Here is an 18,705-nt window from a genome sequence, read left to right on the forward strand (position 1 = left end):
TGTGGGTATTGCAGGATCATCCTGGCAGCCATTATCTGGAACAGCTTGCTCATATCCATGTCCTTGTTGTGCTGGGGGCCCCAGAACTGAATCAGTGCTACACATGGGGTCTCATGACAACAGAGAAGATGGGAAGAATCACCTCCCTCGACCTGCTGGCCACACTGCTTTTAATCATGTCATCTTGGAAATCAGCTGATCTGCTGACATGATTTTTTGGTCTCCTTATGTTGTATTTTTCTGCTAAGTAATGATCTGTGATAAGATTTCTCTGTCTGGCCTCTAGATGGCAGAGTGATTTGAGTATGCTGGAAATTCATGGGCTGCCAAACGGGTATTTGTGTAGAAAATAGCTTCTAGAGAAATTAGAACCCTTACTGTAAAAAAATAAAAGAAAAACCAGATGTTTCCTACAGTTTCATAGAAAAAAAAGTTAATAGTCTTCCATCAATGACTAGTTGTTTTGTTCCCGAAAGTTTAGTTTATTTTTTTTGGTTTTGTTTCCATTTTCCAAAGTGTAAGGAGTAGCCTTAAGCAATTTAGAATGGACATTTACAGAGCTATGTAATCATGTTTAAATTGTGTAGTGCAGTATGTTTAAATTGTATGCTCTTTCCAAGCAGGCTTCTCAGGATTACAAGCTGCTGTAATGTAGTTGTTCTTTGTGCTTTGCTCAGCTATACAGAATCTGCAGCAGTGGGAGTATTAGTGCGACTACTATTTATGACTAGTGTGTGTATAAATATATGTAGTGTATAGTGTGTATATATACATATATATATACATATACCTTCTCGCCGTACATTCAGCGGTGTTCTGTATATACAAGTTACTACATTTAGTAAACAAGGAGAGAACCTTTAAAACCTAAGGAACTGGCTTTCAGGAAGACATTCTCTTTGTAGTTTAAATATGCATCCTGCATATTTTACCACCTGAAATGAGAAATAAGGTTATTGCTTTACATTCTCTTAACTGTGTGTGAAGTCTCTGTTTGGCATCAATACTGTTATTACAGTATTTACAATACTTAAGAGGGAAGTTGAAAGAAATTATGGGTGTAACAAAAAAAAAAAAATCAAAAGAACTGAAAAATACATAAATATACTAGTGATCAACCGATTCATGGTTTAACTGTCCTCTGAGGTGTTGTTGTTTTGTATAGTATAGAAGACCTTGTCACACAGTCATCTTAATCCTTTAACAAGTGTATATTCTGTTACTGTCTCTAGGTAATATTTGAACATCCTTTTTCTGTCTTTGATCTTCAACTAAAAAGAATTTTAATCAGAACTTTTTAAAGACAAGCTACAGCTGGGAGGGAGGACTGACATGTTAGGTTCAGAAGAGCTACCATCTCTTATAGTTTGGAAAGAGTATTTAGAGCCTTCTCTACAGAGGTCATTTTTTCCTTCAGTTTGCAATAAAGTTCTCACAAAGTAGTAGCTATTCTTTAATGCAACATGTACGTATAGCCTGCCATCTGGAAATTAGGGGCTTTGGTGAAAAGCTTTGCATGCTTCAGCTTCTGAAATATTCCCCTCTTTCCCCTCAAAAAAAAAAAAAAATCCAAAACAAAACAAAAAGCTTGTAAGCTTCTGGTAATTTGCATAGTCACATATAACACATTACTCCTAGAAATGTGTTTACTCCTGTAAACTTTGCCAACACAAAGGAGGTTGGTGTGAGTTCTGCATTCAGTGGTTTATATATTAAAATCCCTTTCACCTCTCAGGTAACTACAGGTAAGTTAAATAATGAGAACTCATTTCTGGGTTGCTGTGCATTCTTTGCTTTTCTGTCCCATTAAAATGCTGTATGACCTAACTTCAGTCAAAGCGAGGTAAACACTCAGAAAATTTCAGTAGTATTACTGCTGAAAAGTTCCAGAAAATTTCAGCAGTATTACTTACAACTGTTTTTTAAAAATATATAGGGCTATTTTTTTTAGGTTTTATTTTTTTACATGTACGTCTAGAAAAAATACTGGTTTCTTTGCTTTACAAAAGTAGGCAGAATACTACAGAAAATAATGGGGCTATATGACAAAAGGGCAAGAAACAATCTAAAAGTATAAAGTATTTTGTTAATATTATGTGTAGATGAAAGGAGTAAGAATTTGTGTCTTCAAAATATCTGCTTGTTTGCCTTTTCATGTGCAAATTGGTAAATAGCATTTTGATTTTATATGCACAGAAAAAAAAAAACAACCTCTGAATTCTAAAATAATACTGAGTATGTATGTTTAGTGATCCTGACAAAAATGATAGATCACATGCAATTTTCTGGTCTGACCTCTTGGGTGTACGTGCTGGGGAAAAATAATAGCTGAATTTATATAATCTCACATGCACCTGCTAAATGTTATCCTGGTCCATCAATAAATACAAATATCTTGACAACACTGTTAATTTAAATTGCTAAAAATGTATTTTATTTTTTTTTTTGAGAAACTTTCTTAACCTGTGCTTCATTCGTCTCAGACTTATTCAACTATTATTAGTTTCTCAAGACATTTTTTTCTTATATTCTATGGAAATAATGTAAAATAATGAAACAAGTGAAAACAACATAGAAACACATACAAGAGCTGGCCATGTGGCCTAGTTTTGGCTGGGATAGAGTTAATTTCTTTCTAGTAGCTGGTATGGTGCTGTGTTTTGGATTTAGTATGAGAATAATGCTGGTAACGTGTTATAGTTGTTGCAGAGCAGTACTTACAGAGAGCCAACAACTTCTGTGTTTCTCATGTTGCCCTGCCAGCGAGGAGGATAGGGGGGTGCACAAGGAGCTGGGAGGGGACATGGGACAACTGACCTAGACTGACCAAAGGGATGTCCCATACCACATGGCATCATGCTGAACAATAAATATGGGGGGAGTTGGTCAGGTTGGTGGGGCTGCTGCTCAGGGATTGGTTGGCAGGTGGTACATAATTGCGTTGTGCATCACTTGATTCGTGTTCTGTTGTTGTTGTTGTTATTCTTAATAATATTGTTGTTATTATTTTCCCTTCCTTTTCTGTCCTATTAAACTGTCTTTATCTCAACCCATTAATTTTGCCTTTTTTTTTTTTTTTTTTTTTTTTTTCTGAATCTCTCCTCTATCCCCCTGATGGGGAGTGAGTGAATGGCTGTGTTGTGCTGAGCTGCCTGCCGGGTTTCTTTTGGTATTTGAAAGGAACATCTCAAAAACGTACTGACAACTGTAGTTTTGTTCCAGGATGCTTTCACGTGAAAAAGAAAATTTGAAAGAAATGTAGTCAACTCTAACAAAACCAAATTAGATTTTGCAATACAAGTGCTTTTTCTAATTATGTTAATCTGACACAGCCTGATTGTGTCCCCCAAAGACCACAGCAAAATATAATCAGACAGTCTCTAAATCAGAATAATTCTAAACTATGTAAGAAATGCAAATATAGTTATCAGAGAAAAAATGCAGGAGTTTTTTGAAACATTAGTTCTTTAGTAAGTCAATTTTGTTTCTGTCAGTCTGCATTTGAAGACCTGTATTTGAGGATTCTCAGATCTAGCTATTAACCATCACGTTCCTTCAAGTGAGTTGGACACTCATGCATTTTATATATCATCAAATAAGTCACGTTTCCAAAGAGTCAGTAGATTGTAGTTGAATTTTCAAGGCATTATATTAAGCATTCTTAAAGTATTTGCAGGCACAATCATAGTGTATACAGAAAGGTAAGTTTATGTATGCAAACAGGTACCTAGGCTACACTAATTGTGCAGATTGTCTATTTATGTTTCCAGACCTGCATTTGCATGTGCAGTCTAAAAGCATATGCACAATTGGGTGAACGCAAATTAATGCAATCACAGGTGTTGCTGGTAAATTAAATCCATAGATTTAATTCTACTATTTGGGTGTCAGCAATGTCAGATAATGTGGAGCTTGTATATTCAGTACTTCATTTACTTTATTACTAGAGAGATCCCAAAACCCTTTTTAGGAAATCAAGAAGTACAAGATTTGTCAGTGAAAGAGGCTAACTTTTATGTGGCTTGATACATTTGCTGTGGCAAAACAGTAATGGACATGAACATTTATACTGGCTGTAATGGAATTAGAAAATTAAACGCCACAGTTTTAGTAACTGCACTGCAAGTTGCAGTGATCTGGGTGTTTTTTTTTTTTTTGTTTTGTTTTTGTTTTTGTTTTCTTATCAAATGGAAAAAAATGAATAGAGGGAAGAAAAAAAGTGAAATTTTACAGTGGAGTAGCTTTTTTTTGTTGTCTGTTTACTAATTATTTTCCTCTTATATGTAGAATGTAAAATGTATTGCTTTATGTGCATATCTTAAGTAAATTGTAACTTAAATTACTTACATTTTCATTAAACTGTCCTTCTGGGTCTTGTTTAATGACATCATGGGCATACAACAATGATTTTAATTCAAGATGATTTATACCGTAATAATAATGGCTTCTTAGTTATTTTCATGCTAATCATTTGTAAGTTCATTGCCTAGTTGGAAAAACAAACAAACAAAAACACAAAACAAAATGCCAATATAATGACAACATAGAAATAGTCAAGAGAAGCAAATTTGATATAATTAAATAATGGTGAAAGGAAATGTTAGAGTATATAAGTTTAAGGTACTATTAATAGATTTTCTGAAGTGCATGTGTGTGAATACCATAACTGGTATTCAAAATGTTTTTTATTGATTTTACTTTTTTCCTGTCATCTCATTGACTGATCCATCAGAAAATAGCTGTTGGTCAGCTATAATTATACAAAATCTTTTTTTCTGCTTTATTGTACTAAACCTTCTGATCATACGTCCATCTAAAGCATTTGTATGACCCAGTACCTCTGGACTGATACCATTATTTATAATTTATTTTTCATTTACCTTCTGAGTTAGGAAAACACAGATACTTTTGTTTTATAGAAAAATCTTATTAGTTATATGGAAACTAAGATCTTAAAAGTGATTTGCTGAAGGTTTCAACAAAGTTCTGTGTAGAATGGAAAATTTGACTCTCTTCACCCTAAATGAGTGGCCTGGGATAGCCTGCATTTAAAAGCCTAATGAAGCTGAGGCTGGTTGAGTGAAGGTGATCAGGCTACATTGTTCTTCATACGTCTCCAGTGGTCATCACAGACCTGTGATTTCTTTGTCCTCAGCTTGTTCTAGTGTCCAGTCTTGTGATTCTTCTTTAGACATCATTCTCTTCCCTTCCTTCAGATGATTTTAATAATCCTTTTTTCCTCTGTCTGGATGTGTGCATTCCCTCTCTCATCTTTTCTGAGGTGTATACTTAATTTATGGCATATACAAGGATTAGAATAGTGGGGGCAGATAAGCTAAAAATCTCAATTTCTTCTAGTACCATATATTGATATGTTTTGAGAAACTATAAAAAGTGGCCTCTGTGTATCCCGCAAATCCTGTTTGTAATTTCTAGTTTTTGCTGATATCAGTGGAATTCTTCCTACTGATGTCTGGAACTTTTGCAATTGTTTTATGTGATATTCTAGAGTTACCGTGACTCAAATGAACAGAAGTTCCATCAGGTAGCTTGATAGCTGGGACTGTCTGGTCCTGTTAATAATTTCAGGCTACTGGGACACTTCTGGGAATCATGAGCTATAGCAGAAACAAGAAGTAAGAGAAAGATGCAGCCATCCAAACACAGTCTCATTAGGCTGTAGATGCTTGGAAAGTTCTCCGTCAAGTGAGAAGAAAAGCAGTAATCAGAGATTTACTTTTTTCAAGTTCATATCTTTTTTTATTACTCCAGACAAGTTCTTCTCAAGCAGTGATTCATGATTAAGTAGCAGAACAGTTCTTGATTTTTAGCTGAACCAAGCCGAAACAGTTGTGCTCCATTAAAGATTTGATTTGAGCTTTTTGAGTGTGAACATTTACTTCTTTGTTGTGTCATGTCATCGCTGTATTCTAAACATAATCATTGATAGATTCTTGGTTAAGATTCAAAGCAGAAAAAAACTTATAAAACTTAACTGGCAGAGGAGCTGGCCAAGCCGCTTTCCATCATTTATCAGCAGTCCTGGCGATCAGGGGAGGTCCCAGTTGACTGGCGGCTAGCAAATGTGATGCCCATCTACAAGAAGGGCCGGGGGGCAGACCCGGGAAACTACAGGCCTGTCAGTTTGACCTCAGTGCCAGGGAAGCTCATGGAGCAGATCCTCCTGAGAGTCATCACGCAGCACTTGCAGGGCAAGCAGGCGATTAGGCCTAGTCAGCATGGGTTTATGAAAGGCAGATCCTGCTTGACGAACCTGATCTCCTTCTATGACAAAGTGACGCGCTGGGTGGATGAGGGCAAGGCTGTGGATGTGGTCTACCTTGACTTCAGCAAGGCTTTTGACACTGTCTGCCACAGCATTCTCCTCAAGAAACTGTCTGCTCTTGGCTTGGACTGGCGCACGCTTCGTTGGGTTAGAAACTGGCTGGATAGCTGGGCCCAAAGAGTCGTGGTGAATGGAGCCAAGTCCAGTTGGAGGCCAGTCACTAGTGGAGTCCCCCAGGGCTCGGTGCTGGGGCTGGTCCTCTTTAATATCTTCATTGATGATCTGGACGAAGGCATCGAGTGCACCCTCAGTAAGTTTGCAGATGACACCAAGTTAGGTGCGTGTGTCGATCTGCTTGAGGGTAGGAAAGCTCTGCAGGAGGATCTGGATAGGCTGCACCGATGGGCTGAGGTCAACTGCATGAAGTTCAACAAGGCCAAGTGCAGGGTCCTCCACCTGGGGCGCAATAACCTCAAGCAGAGCTACAGGCTGGGAGAGGAATGGTTGGAGAGCTGCCTAGAAGAGAAGGACCTGGGAGTGATGGTGGATAGTCGGCTGAATATGAGCCAGCAGTGTGCTCAGGTGGCCAAGAAGGCCAACGGCATCCTGGCTTGTATCAGAAACAGTGTGGCCAGCAGGGCTAGGGAAGTGATCGTCCCCCTGTACTCAGCTCTGGTGAGGCCGCACCTTGAATACTGTGTTCAGTTTTGGGCCCCTCGCTACAAGAAGGACATCGAGGTGCTTGAGCGGGTGCAGAGAAGGGCGACGAAGCTGGTGAGGGGCCTGGAGAACAAGTCCTACGAGGAGAGGCTGAGGGAGCTGGGCTTGTTCAGCCTGGAGAAGAGGAGGCTCAGGGGCGACCTTATCGCTCTCTATAGGTACCTCAAGGGAGGCTGTAGCGAGGTGGGGGTTGTTCTGTTCTCCCACGTGCCTGGTGACAGGACGAGGGGGAATGGGCTTAAGTTGAGCCAGGGGAGTTTTAGGTTAGATGTTAGGAAGAACTTCTTTACTGAAAGGGTTGTGAGGCATTGGAACAGGCTGCCCAGGGAAGTGGTGGAGTCACCATCCCTGGAAGTCTTCAAAAGACGTTTAGATGTAGAGCTTAGGGATATGGTTTAGTGGGGACTGCTAGTGTTAGGTCAGAGGTTGGACTCGATGATCTTGAGGTCTCTTCCAACCTAGATATTCTGTGATTCTGTGATTATCCATTATTGTTCCATTTCTTATTTATATGGAAGCCATTAATATATAAAGCATGTTGTAGGCTAGCCTATTAATTAGGCAACTCATAAAACAGATCTTTAAGGATGCAGTGATTATTAAATGCTTTCATAGGTGCAAAAAACAATTGGAAAGATAAATAAAAGTTAATTCAGAGCTAGATGATTCAGAGATAGATAATTAAGGTAGATGCATGCGGGCATACACGTTCAGATGAACCCTGTGTTCCATTGGACTGCCTTTATTTACCTTTGAACTTTACCTTTGGTTGTGGAGTCTGAATTTTAAGAAATATAATCTATTATTCTTTGACAGTGATCAAAGTATAACAGCACTCTGAAGGACCAGCTGTTTCTATTCAAGTATTTATGATATAATTTATATTATATATTTTATGATGCTTAAATGTTGTTTCTTTAAACATGAATATTAATAATAACTCCGTTCATACTACTTCATAAGAACATGAATGAGCAAATACCACACAAGTCAGACATCTTTCACTGATCAATAAATGTAACAGTCACCAAAGCAACATCTTAATCATCTTTTCAACAAACATGTCTTAAAAATTGAAGTAACTTGCAGGTGTATCAAACATATGATATGATAGTGAGTGAGCATAGACTGACAGTGCTTTACTTAATATAAAATTTAATGGCTGAAATTATGTATGGCTTACTGTTTGTAAAGGCACATTAAATACCCTGAATATGTTCTGTTTTTACTACTGCTTATCAGAATTACATACTTTTTGTTTACTTACAGTATGAAAGAGGCTGGTTTAGGCCATAAACAGTGGAGGGGTGGTCCCATTTCATCAAACTGCAAGCAGTGTCCAGTAGTTTATACCAATCCTGTTTGTGGATCAGATGGTCACACATATTCTTCTCAGGTAAGAATTAAATAAAGAACTGAATTATTCTTTTGTTTTTCACTTGAATTTCAGCTCTTGGGAAATAAAATCCTCTGTTTTTACACAAATCAACTTTTATTTCTTTTGACTAAAATACGTTCCAGACTGCAACCTACAGCCACAGTAGTGTATCTTAAGACTAAAAGGTGAAGTGGTAGCAAATGCCAAGCAACATGAAACAATAGTACCTGAAAAACCATGGTGCTACTGTGCAGCAGAGCTCCAGATATCAGTGCAGGTTTTTGAATAGGAAGCAGAGTGTTGGTGTCCCCAGTCTGTGGTCAGGAAAACATGAAATTCCTGTTGACCACTGAGGGGATGCTTCACATTCCAAGAACTTAGGCATAGATGTAAAATGTCCAGATAAAAAATGTAATAACATAAATAATTGTTGTGTGTCTTTACTTCTTGCAACAGCATTTTGCGTATTTTAAGACCATAATCAAATCTTCCTTCTATATTCCTCAACCCTCCTTTCTTTTCTGTCATACTTATTTAGAGATAGAATAATAATTCAAAAACAGTACTGTCAGTTTACCCAGTCTTTGTAGGGAAAAAATTTGGGTTACACTGAAGTCCAAAACCCATGAGCCTGCATTAGTACAGTACTCAGCTCAGACTTGGGACATCTCACTAAGAGGTGGAGAGACAGACTGTAATGCTGAAAACACTTGTTTTGTTTAGCATCCTCTCTTAAAACTTTGAGTAGAACAAATAGATAAATAAATAAATAAATAAATAAATAAAAATAGAATGAAACTACTGTTTCCTCAACTTTGACAATTCTTACGCTTTTATCCTTTTCATGTTAGAAAATATTTTTCTTAAAAAAAAAAAATGCAACAGTTAAGGAAGTGTGCAAGGAAGTGTCTGAAGGAAGGAACAAGTAAATTATTTGTAACCTCTCTCTGACCAACATGTTGGGGTAGAAGCAGTTCCCTCTCATAAAAAAAGAATCATAGGGAGAAGTGAAATGGGTGGAAAGGTAAAGAAGGAGTGTTTTCTCTCAAATTAAGCTCAAACTATAACACTGCAAAATGGGGAAGAAAAAAAAAAAAGAAACCCACGAATACATGCCAAGACAAGCCTGGGTGCTTCTACTTCTTTTAATTGAAGACTGATTGAAGATTGAACTTCTAATTGCACTGGGGAGGGAAGGGGGGAAGAGAGAAAGCTGGTAGCTCTGTATTTGCGCAGAGATTGTTTCTATAGCTGTGAAGCAATTTTTCATTCATTTTTAGAATCAATCTGTTGTCCATAATGAATTATTCTGATTTATGCAATATTGGTAAACCATATGTGGTTGGACTCTGATATACTAGCAGAAACTCTCAGAATTGATTCACATTTTGTGGAAATGTGGGAATAATTGATCAGAAATAGATGATCCATTTAGAATCAAATGACTTCAGTCACCATAGTCCTATAGTGGCTTATGGCTGCTCTGGGTCTGGTCTGAAGCAAATGTTCAGAAGTCTGTAAATAATGATGAGATGCAGGTATTTTTACATCAGTTCACGTGTGCTGCTCAAACAGGATGATGAGAAATGAGTGCAATGAATAGATACACTCTGCTTCCTTTCCAGTGCATTATTAGAGCTACAATCGGTACAGTAGTACATATTATTCAACCTCTATACCTGTTGCATGAACATAATGCAGAGGTAATGCAGCACAGCAGAGCGCATTTGCAGAGCTTTTCCATTTTTGTCTTTCACTACCTTGTAATGGTAAATGTAAGTTTAAATGTAAGTTTATGGTAGCAAAATGCTTAAAAAGAAAAAAAAAAAAGTTAATGACAACAGAAGATCTGTACTACTATAAATATATATATATATATTTTTTTCAGTGGTGTTATGATTTAAAATTCCATGCTGCATTTGCATCAAAATAAAGGTCCTTGCAAGGTTATTTCAAGAGCAGTCATTTTTAAAATTGACATAAATATGAATGTTTGTGTTCCTTTACTCCAGGCAAAGTTTAGTTTCATTGTGGCATGAAGCTCCAGTAGCAGTTTATATAGCAATTTTCTTTTATTTAGAATGCATTTGTCAATGACTATGGCAAAGTATACAGTACATTTTCTGAAAAGAAGTCAGTAAATTGTAATAGTGCCTTGGAACACAGCTAGGTGGCTGGCAGTTTTCTGATGCTGATGGACACTTCTTTAGGAGTACAGACCTCCCTTTTCAGGCCAAGTGCATGCAGGTGTTTATTTAATTATATAACTATAGATACATGTATTTCATACTTTTTTTTTTGTTTTGTTTTGGAAAAAACAAACACACACACACACACAGAAATTTATAATGGTACATAGTAGAAAGAATTTTACATTGTAGAAAGTCTAACTTCTAAGCTGAGCTTATCCAAGATCAGGTAAGGTTGTTTTCCATTGATTTTTAGCAGTCCAGGTTAAAATTTACTGTGCTTTCAGCCCACTGTTATTCACATACAGTCAGCGTAAAGGCAAGTAGCAAGTATTATTAGCAGTACAAGAATATTGAAATAAAAAAAATTACTTGCTGAAATGTTGAGTACTCAAAGTGAATGTTAATTGTTATGTAAGAAGAAATTCACTGTAAAGGGAGATCCTGCAGTTTCCTTAACAGGGTGGCATCATACACCTTTCAGTTAGTAGCCCTTAAATAATACTGCACGTGTTTTACGTTTCATAGTCCAGTTTTACCTTCTGTATTTCTCTAAACTTTGGCATTTGAAAGTGCATTATTCATTTTAACTCCAGGAATTTTCAAACAGTGCTGTAGCTACCCCTGTGTATTTGGGGCTTTGTTACCTGCATAAATTTGGCATGGGGATCCATACTCCATGGGAAATAGGGTCACCACTGCCAGAATAACTCACGCAGCCTGTTTCTGGCTTCATCCTTCCAGGAATAAAAAGGATTTGGAGTGCAGATGGGGTGCAAAACACCTCAGATGGAGTGTTTTGTGGTAGCAGCCTACCTTCTGTCATACTGTTTTAGCGAGCAGTGTTGGACAGCATTCAGTGCTGTCCAACATGCATTCAGTGAAGCTAGTGTATCTGTGGATGAAGTGATGGCTGGGATGCTTGGAACAATTCACATTGTGCTATATTGCAACCAGAACTTCAGAAAATGGTGCAAGAAGAAAAAAAAAAATGGTCATACATCAGATGAGATTGTTTTTAGTGAGATAAAAATGTGTTTTCATTGATCCATGGAGTATACTTTATCAGGTTAAATGAATCTTTACAGAAGTAATGGAAACTCTTTTTGGTAATTGTTTAAATGTTTAAAATCTAATACTAAAAAATCAGGTGTGAGGCTGTCTGGTTTTCCAGCTTCTGCTAGCAATGTGTTTTACCAGTAATGCTTGAAATTTTATCTGGAATCTTTAAATTTATGGGGTAGAATAGGATATTCAAAAAAATACTAAAATCAGACAGAAGTGTCAGAAGGGTGACTCACTTTATTTAATCCATTTTTCTACTGCTAAAATTATATATTTTATATATAATTATATATAATATATAATACATGTATAATATATAATATATATAATCATATAATATATAATATATACATATAATATATATAATTATAATATATATAATTATTATATAATTAATATAGAAAATTATATATTAACTGATCTCTCCTTATCAAGTGCATTCAATAAATAGCTGTGAAAGCTTTAGGGAATGGAAATCAGCTTAGATGACAAATTACTTTATAGAATGTTCAATATTTTGAAATTCTGAGCAGGTCAGTATTTCTCAGAATAGGATGACATGTTTATACTACCAAGAATGGAATTTGGCTCCCTTTCTTCACTTCCAGAATACTATGTTTGTTTAGTCTAAAACTATATATTGGATTTACATTAAAATATACATAAACTTTAATACTTCAATAAAAATATATTTTTTAAAAAAGCTACTTTATGGACTGTAAAATGTTTTCTTAAGCCTTGATTTATGTAATGTTTTTACATTGTTTTTAACACATTACGTTTTCTCTACAACAGAACTAGGCTGGAAGGACAAACTAATAAAATAATAGGACAAATTGACAGGGGAGAGTGAAACTACTGTCAGCGTTTAATATTTTTCATATCACAGTAGCAGTATACTATTAAAAATAATGTAGAAAGAACTCAGATTCAGAATCTATTCATGAAAATCTAAGTTTGCATATTAACTGTCAAGAGTCAGCCAGTAAAACAAGAAAAATAAAATAGCTTAAAGTAAAGTTCAGATGACAGTTCAGATTTTGGATTTCTTAAAGTGTTAAGTTTCATTGAAGATATCAATAGTTATCTGGAGATGAAATAACAGTTTTCCTCTGAGTGGCTTTTAACCAGCAGCAGTTAATCTTTTGAAAATAGTATTCAAAATGTTCTTATTGGACTTACAGCTGAAATAATCAGAATCATTTTGCCACAAGGCTTAATTTCAGCCGCATATACACATCATACATCATCTGCAGACAGAAATGGATAGAGGCTGAACACAGGAGTTGCCACTGGTGTAGATATTCTGGTGGAGTGGTGGTGGTGAGCAGATAATAGTTCTGAAAAGAAACCGACAGAAAGATGGGTCTGGAGCATTAAGAGACAATAAATAATGTTCTTAAATTTGCATAGCCATTTGAAAGATTAAGGTACCTGAGAAGGCAGTGGAGAAGATGATGATGAATTGCATCAGTTGCAAGGAGGGAATCAAAAGGTTATCTTAAGATTTACCATGCAGAAGTTCATTAGTAAGCCTGGTTTCAGTGGAAAGAAAGATAAAGAAGGTAGTAATTGGAGAAGTAATTAGGTGGGATTAGAGGATTTTTTTTCTGTGATCGTGGGAACTTTTGGTCATTTTTTTGTCAAAAAAAAAAAAAAAAAAAAGGGAAAAGAGGGAGCAGCTAAAGGCACTGACCATGAAACAAGATGGTGTCAAGCTAGGGAATGAATTTTGAGTGTTAATAGCAGACAGTAAGAATGGTATTAAAGAAAATGAGATTGAAAGTGTCAAATGACAAAAAATAAAACTGTGTCAGGTCTTGGCCCAGTAAAAGCATTTAAATATTATAGTAATAATTCTCTGAAAGAAAACCCCAAGGAGTGTGCTAGTGTAGTAGTAGATGGTATGGAAAATAAATCTAAGCACTTTCTAGAAAGAAGTCCAATGGTACATGGAGTAGCCATGGAGGAGAGACATGACTACCTAAATTGTCTGCTACACAAGGCAGGTGCTCCAAATATAGGACAAAATGGAAGAGAATGTATCAACAAATACATTTTTAATTTTCCTGTAGATTGTATCACAGAAATAAGTAAGTTTAAGATTAAAATGGGTCGTTTTCCTAAAATTATCTTGTAGGATAAAATATGTAGCTACACAACAGTATCATTAAAAAAAAAAGTCTTACGAAGAGCTCTAATAAGTGTTGGTTGGCTGTAATTTATTTCCCTTTTCTGAAAAATCTTTAATTTTCTTAAAAATTAATTCTATTTTTCCTTCTAAGAAGGGTTTTTAAGCAACATATATGCAGCAAGCATGAAAGAAAATGTACTTAACATTACTTAGCCATTTTGTTTTTCACTGACAATTATCAGAACAGTAAGCATTTGAAAAGCTACAGAACTGCAAATGAAGTGAAGATGACTAGAGAAAGTGTAATTATTCAAATTAAAATTTATTAGAACTTGCGATTAAATTTAGTAATCAAACAGAACAAAGTGTTCAGCTTCTAACAAAAATATTTTTACACACTGTTCATGTAGGTCACATTAGCACTTAGCACAAAACTGAAATGACTTAAACTTCAAGTAGTAACATCATTAGACCAGCATTGCAAAGAACTAGTCACAGTGTCCCAGAGAAAGCAAAAAGCCTCAGTCCTGGCATACCTCTCAATGAGGTATAATGTCTGTAACATTTAAGAGTCATTGTACAAGGCTCACTATTTGGCATTTGCGATTTTGAAAAGCTCACATTGAGATATTGTGGACATGAACCAATAATCATATAGCTACAACTCTAGTGAAACTACATTCAGTCCTATTAGCGTGATTCAAATATTCCTTCACATTTTCAATATTGCTGATGCTTTAGTATGAGAATGATGTTTTTATATACAGAAGATTATCTGATCAAAATTACTCTGTAATTCAGAATTTTAAAATTATTTTTGAAAGCAGGAGGATGTGTGTGTAGTATTCCATTTTCGTGTGTACTGACCTTATTTGTTTTTAATATGACACATTTAACATTCAGCATTGTGAAACTAACATTTTATTCCAGCTCAGGCACATTGAATGTATAGCATTAAAGTAATCAAACCACAATCAAACCACATAAAACTGTATTAGATTCAGGTTTTCTAATGTATGGATGTTGCAATCCCCAGTAACCACATTCACATTCCTCACAAATAAATTTCAGATTAAGTTATCCAAAGCCACATATGGAAACATGAATCCAGAAGATTTTTTTTGCTCGTGTGAATTTTACAATACTGAGTGTGACTGTGAAGTTCCTCTTTACTTCAGGATTCTTTGGATGAAGCACTAGTTAACACCCTCTACCCTCCCTCATAAAAAAGCTAAAAAATAAAAATAAAATAAAAATAAAATAAGTAAGGAACAGACAATGTTCAGAAACTTTCTGAACATTTTAGCCAGCTCTCAGACAAAATCCGTAGGTTTTCATGGTAATATGGAGTCCCTCAGGAAACCTGCCTTCTTTCTACCTTCAAGAAGTGGTTGTGTTCTAACCTAATTTCAGTTCATTTATAGCAAGACAAGAACTGACCAGCCTGTTTACTTACATATCCAATGCCTCCTAAGCTGTTTTATGCTACAATGTTCAGAAACTTTCTGAACATTTTAGCCAGCTCTCAGACAAAATCCGTAGGTTTTCATGGTAATATGGAGTCCCTCAGGAAACCTGCCTTCTTTCTACCTTCAAGAAGTGGTTGTGTTCTAACCTAATTTCAGTTCATTTATAGCAAGACAAGAACTGACCAGCCTGTTTACTTACATATCCAATGCCTTCTAAGCTGTTTTATGCTACATTTACAAGCAGCAAATAATAGATCACTTTTCTTCCACAAATGCCAGGTTAAAACATTCCTTGCCTGCTTGACTTGCTTGCTTGTTTTTCAAATGAGTACAAACAGATGTACTTTTGGATGAGATATTGAGTAAACTGGAAGAAGAATATGAAAGTAAAATAATATAAAGAACAGATCTGGACATTGATGTAAAACAGATGAGAGCTGAGAGAAAAGGATCTGAAAAATATGATTGAGCATCAAAGGTGTATCTTCGTATTATAGCAAAGTTCCGGGAAAAAACAGAACATCATAGGCCACCATGGACTTACTGGAACAGAAAAATAAGTTTGCTTAGCAAAATCTGCCCCTCTGTCCCTTGGAATGTGAAGTATGAAGAATTGGCTTTGTGTTGACCTACTTTTAATCCGCATGTTTGACAAAGTTAGAATATGGAACACTTCACACATCTTATAAAGGTATTAGTAGAAAGATTTGGGCACAATTCTGTGTGTCTCTACATAAGAAATATCTCTTTGAGTTCAAAAAGAGATGTATGTAGAGAAAAGCTGCCATATTTTTGGACTATTAACACCCACCTGTACAATAAATAGGGTGTTCCTTACCTGGCAGGATGAAAACCATTATGAACATGGAATTTCATGAATGTCCTACAGTAATAGCACCGTGTAGCCTACTATTTCAGGCTTTTTAATAATTAAATTCTAGTATTTTGAATTTAAATGAATCCTAGCATACTTTTTTAGGTAGGCAAAAAAAAGTAGAGATCTGTAGAGGCAATGTGATGGAAAGAAATCTGAGAATGCTGAGGTGTCTCTAACTACTGATAAAAAGGAGCAATGCAGTGCATTGATCTGGGTTTCACCTGAATATAATTATACAGATTTATTTGTTTTTTTCCTGGTTGACATGGTATAGTTTAAATATCGTAGACTTGGACAGTATAACCTATCATGGACCAACCAAGTCTGTGCACATTAATTTAATTATTTTTCCCATAATTAAAGACTAATGAGCACACCCTTTGGATGATATTTCAGCTCACATATAATTTTATAAATATTTCAACTTAGATATAATTAGATAAATTGAACTTGGTTAATTAGTACTACAATCAGCCAGCATGGTTTAGGAAACTATATCATATTAAAAATGTGGTGATAATGCATGCTAATAACCTGTAAGCAGATCTTTTTTTTTGTAATAAAAAATTCCATGCTTTTACAAGCCATTTATGTCTTGCTATAAGGTTTTATAGCTTTCTCTCTACTCTTATTTTACCATTGCCATTACTCAGAAATTTTCATGTCAGCTGAAAAGCATTGAAGTTCTTGACAGATTTTCAACCAAAATAGTCTGCTGTTTCTAAGATGATTTAGGAGAATTAAATGTTTTCACGTTTTTAACTTCTTTTTGAATATTCATTTTCAACTTTGAGGTGGGAACTTGGAAATGTAAACTGAGTTTTGTCTGAGCATTATTCCTTCCTCTGCCTCTCAAGAAATTTTCTCCAAATTACAAAACTGAGTGCCAGAAACAAGGTAGATCAAGGGTCTCATGTACAGATTTGAGTGATGTTCTGTGCATCTGTATCTTGTCTCTGATAAAAATGATGCAGAATTTTGTGATAAGAAGCTTGAAGTGCTGGAATTTGGGCTGTATGAGTGAGGGCTCTTAATAAGAGATGATATTAAGAGTATAGCCTTAAATATACCTGTGCATATATGTCAGAAAGAGCAATTGTTAATATTGAACATGTTTATAGTAAGTTATTAGTCTATTTTTAAACTGCATCAGTGTTTATAATTTGAGAATAAGCCAATAACACAAAGTACAATATAGATGGAAGTAATATGGCTTTATATTTTTACCCCTTTTGCTATTTTTTTTTTTTTAAGAAAAACTCACAACTCTCTAAATATTATTATTATTTTATATATTTAAAATATCTTGTCTTCTACAGAGTTATTGTCTTCAAGGGATATTGAAATACTAATTTGGAAATGAGGTAACATATTACATTGTTCTAGACAGATTTTAGACAGAATACAGATTTTTATTTTTTCATTTAAATTATTTTCTCTAGTTCATAGCTTTAGAAACAGTCTATCATCAGTTCTTTCAACCACAAAAGATTTCCTTTGCTCAGGATCTTGGTTCATTGGCATGTGTACTTTTGTTCTCTGGTGAAAATGCTAGTTGCATGTCTTTATGGTTAATATTTCTTAATGTTATTTTCATTTTAAACAGTAATTTATTTGCTGAAAGGGGTTTTACCCAAACTCCTATTGTTTGGGTAAGTAACGTGATTTAACAGGTTAAAACAGGTTATTAACTGTTTTCACTTTATGGATGTATATAGCTAAGAGTTTGTAGCATATGAACTAATGATTATGAGCTGTCTGAATTTAATTATTCATCAATGTATTTTTTCTTAGGCATGACCTGTTTAATTTTAAATGTACAGAGAAGTCATGGACCTCTAAAGAGCTCTCATTATTCAGATTAGGTACAATTAAATGTGACAGTTCTCTTTCAAAGCTGAAATATTTTTTACAGTTGCATGTGAGTTATTGATTGTCTAACAGGTAGTTTACTAAATGCTCAGCATTAAATGGGACAAGTGTTCTGGAAAGCCTTTTTGTAAGTGACATACTTCATCCCATTAAAAATTCTAGAAGACTTTAATTTACAGTCCATTTTGCACTGCAGATTTATGTTTATATCATAGAAAAGGGTACATTGACGTATCTGACCTAACTTCAAGCTTTCAATGCCAAGGACTAAAAGCAATATTGAAGCACATAATGTATGCAATATGTATACGAGACTGAGGTGAATGCTCTGGCAGGTATCTTCAGTGTCTTGTGTACTGTCAGGGTGTACCAGATTTGCCTTTAGCTGCTCACTATGTGAAGGAAAGGAGAAGTTGTAGGGAGTATCTGAAGAGTGCTCTAGTGCATGAGCTGCTGTTCCTTACTTGCCAGGAAAATTGCATGTATCCTTAATACTTGTATTTAATTCGTTTATTTAAAAGCTGATAGATAGATAGATATTCCTGACAAAACAGAAGAATACTTTGTGGAAGAATACTTTGTCACTGAAGTAGCACTCTTAAAAAGGGATAGAATTAAGTGTATGAGAAAAATCCAATTGGTTACAGACTGTGAAATGCCAAAGCTAATGTTACAGAAGCACTGTTTGTTATTCTTCTTAGGTGGACAAATAATG

The 18,705-nt window shown here is 35.3% G+C and overlaps 1 protein-coding gene across 2 annotated transcripts in view; it reads left to right on the forward strand.

Moving 5' to 3' along the window:
• Positions 1–18,705, forward strand: part of SPOCK3 (SPARC (osteonectin), cwcv and kazal like domains proteoglycan 3) — a 193,186-nt gene that overhangs the window by 109,617 nt on the left and 64,864 nt on the right. For both annotated transcript variants that reach the window (XM_032186078.1, XM_032186079.1), the window contains one exon: positions 8,276–8,402. In XM_032186078.1, coding sequence (XP_032041969.1) covers positions 8,276–8,402 — 127 coding nt within the window. The remainder of the gene's footprint in view (positions 1–8,275; positions 8,403–18,705) is intronic.

This window comes from Aythya fuligula, chromosome 4 (genome assembly GCF_009819795.1).
Source record: "Aythya fuligula isolate bAytFul2 chromosome 4, bAytFul2.pri, whole genome shotgun sequence".
NCBI classification, from domain to species: domain Eukaryota; kingdom Metazoa; phylum Chordata; class Aves; order Anseriformes; family Anatidae; genus Aythya; species Aythya fuligula.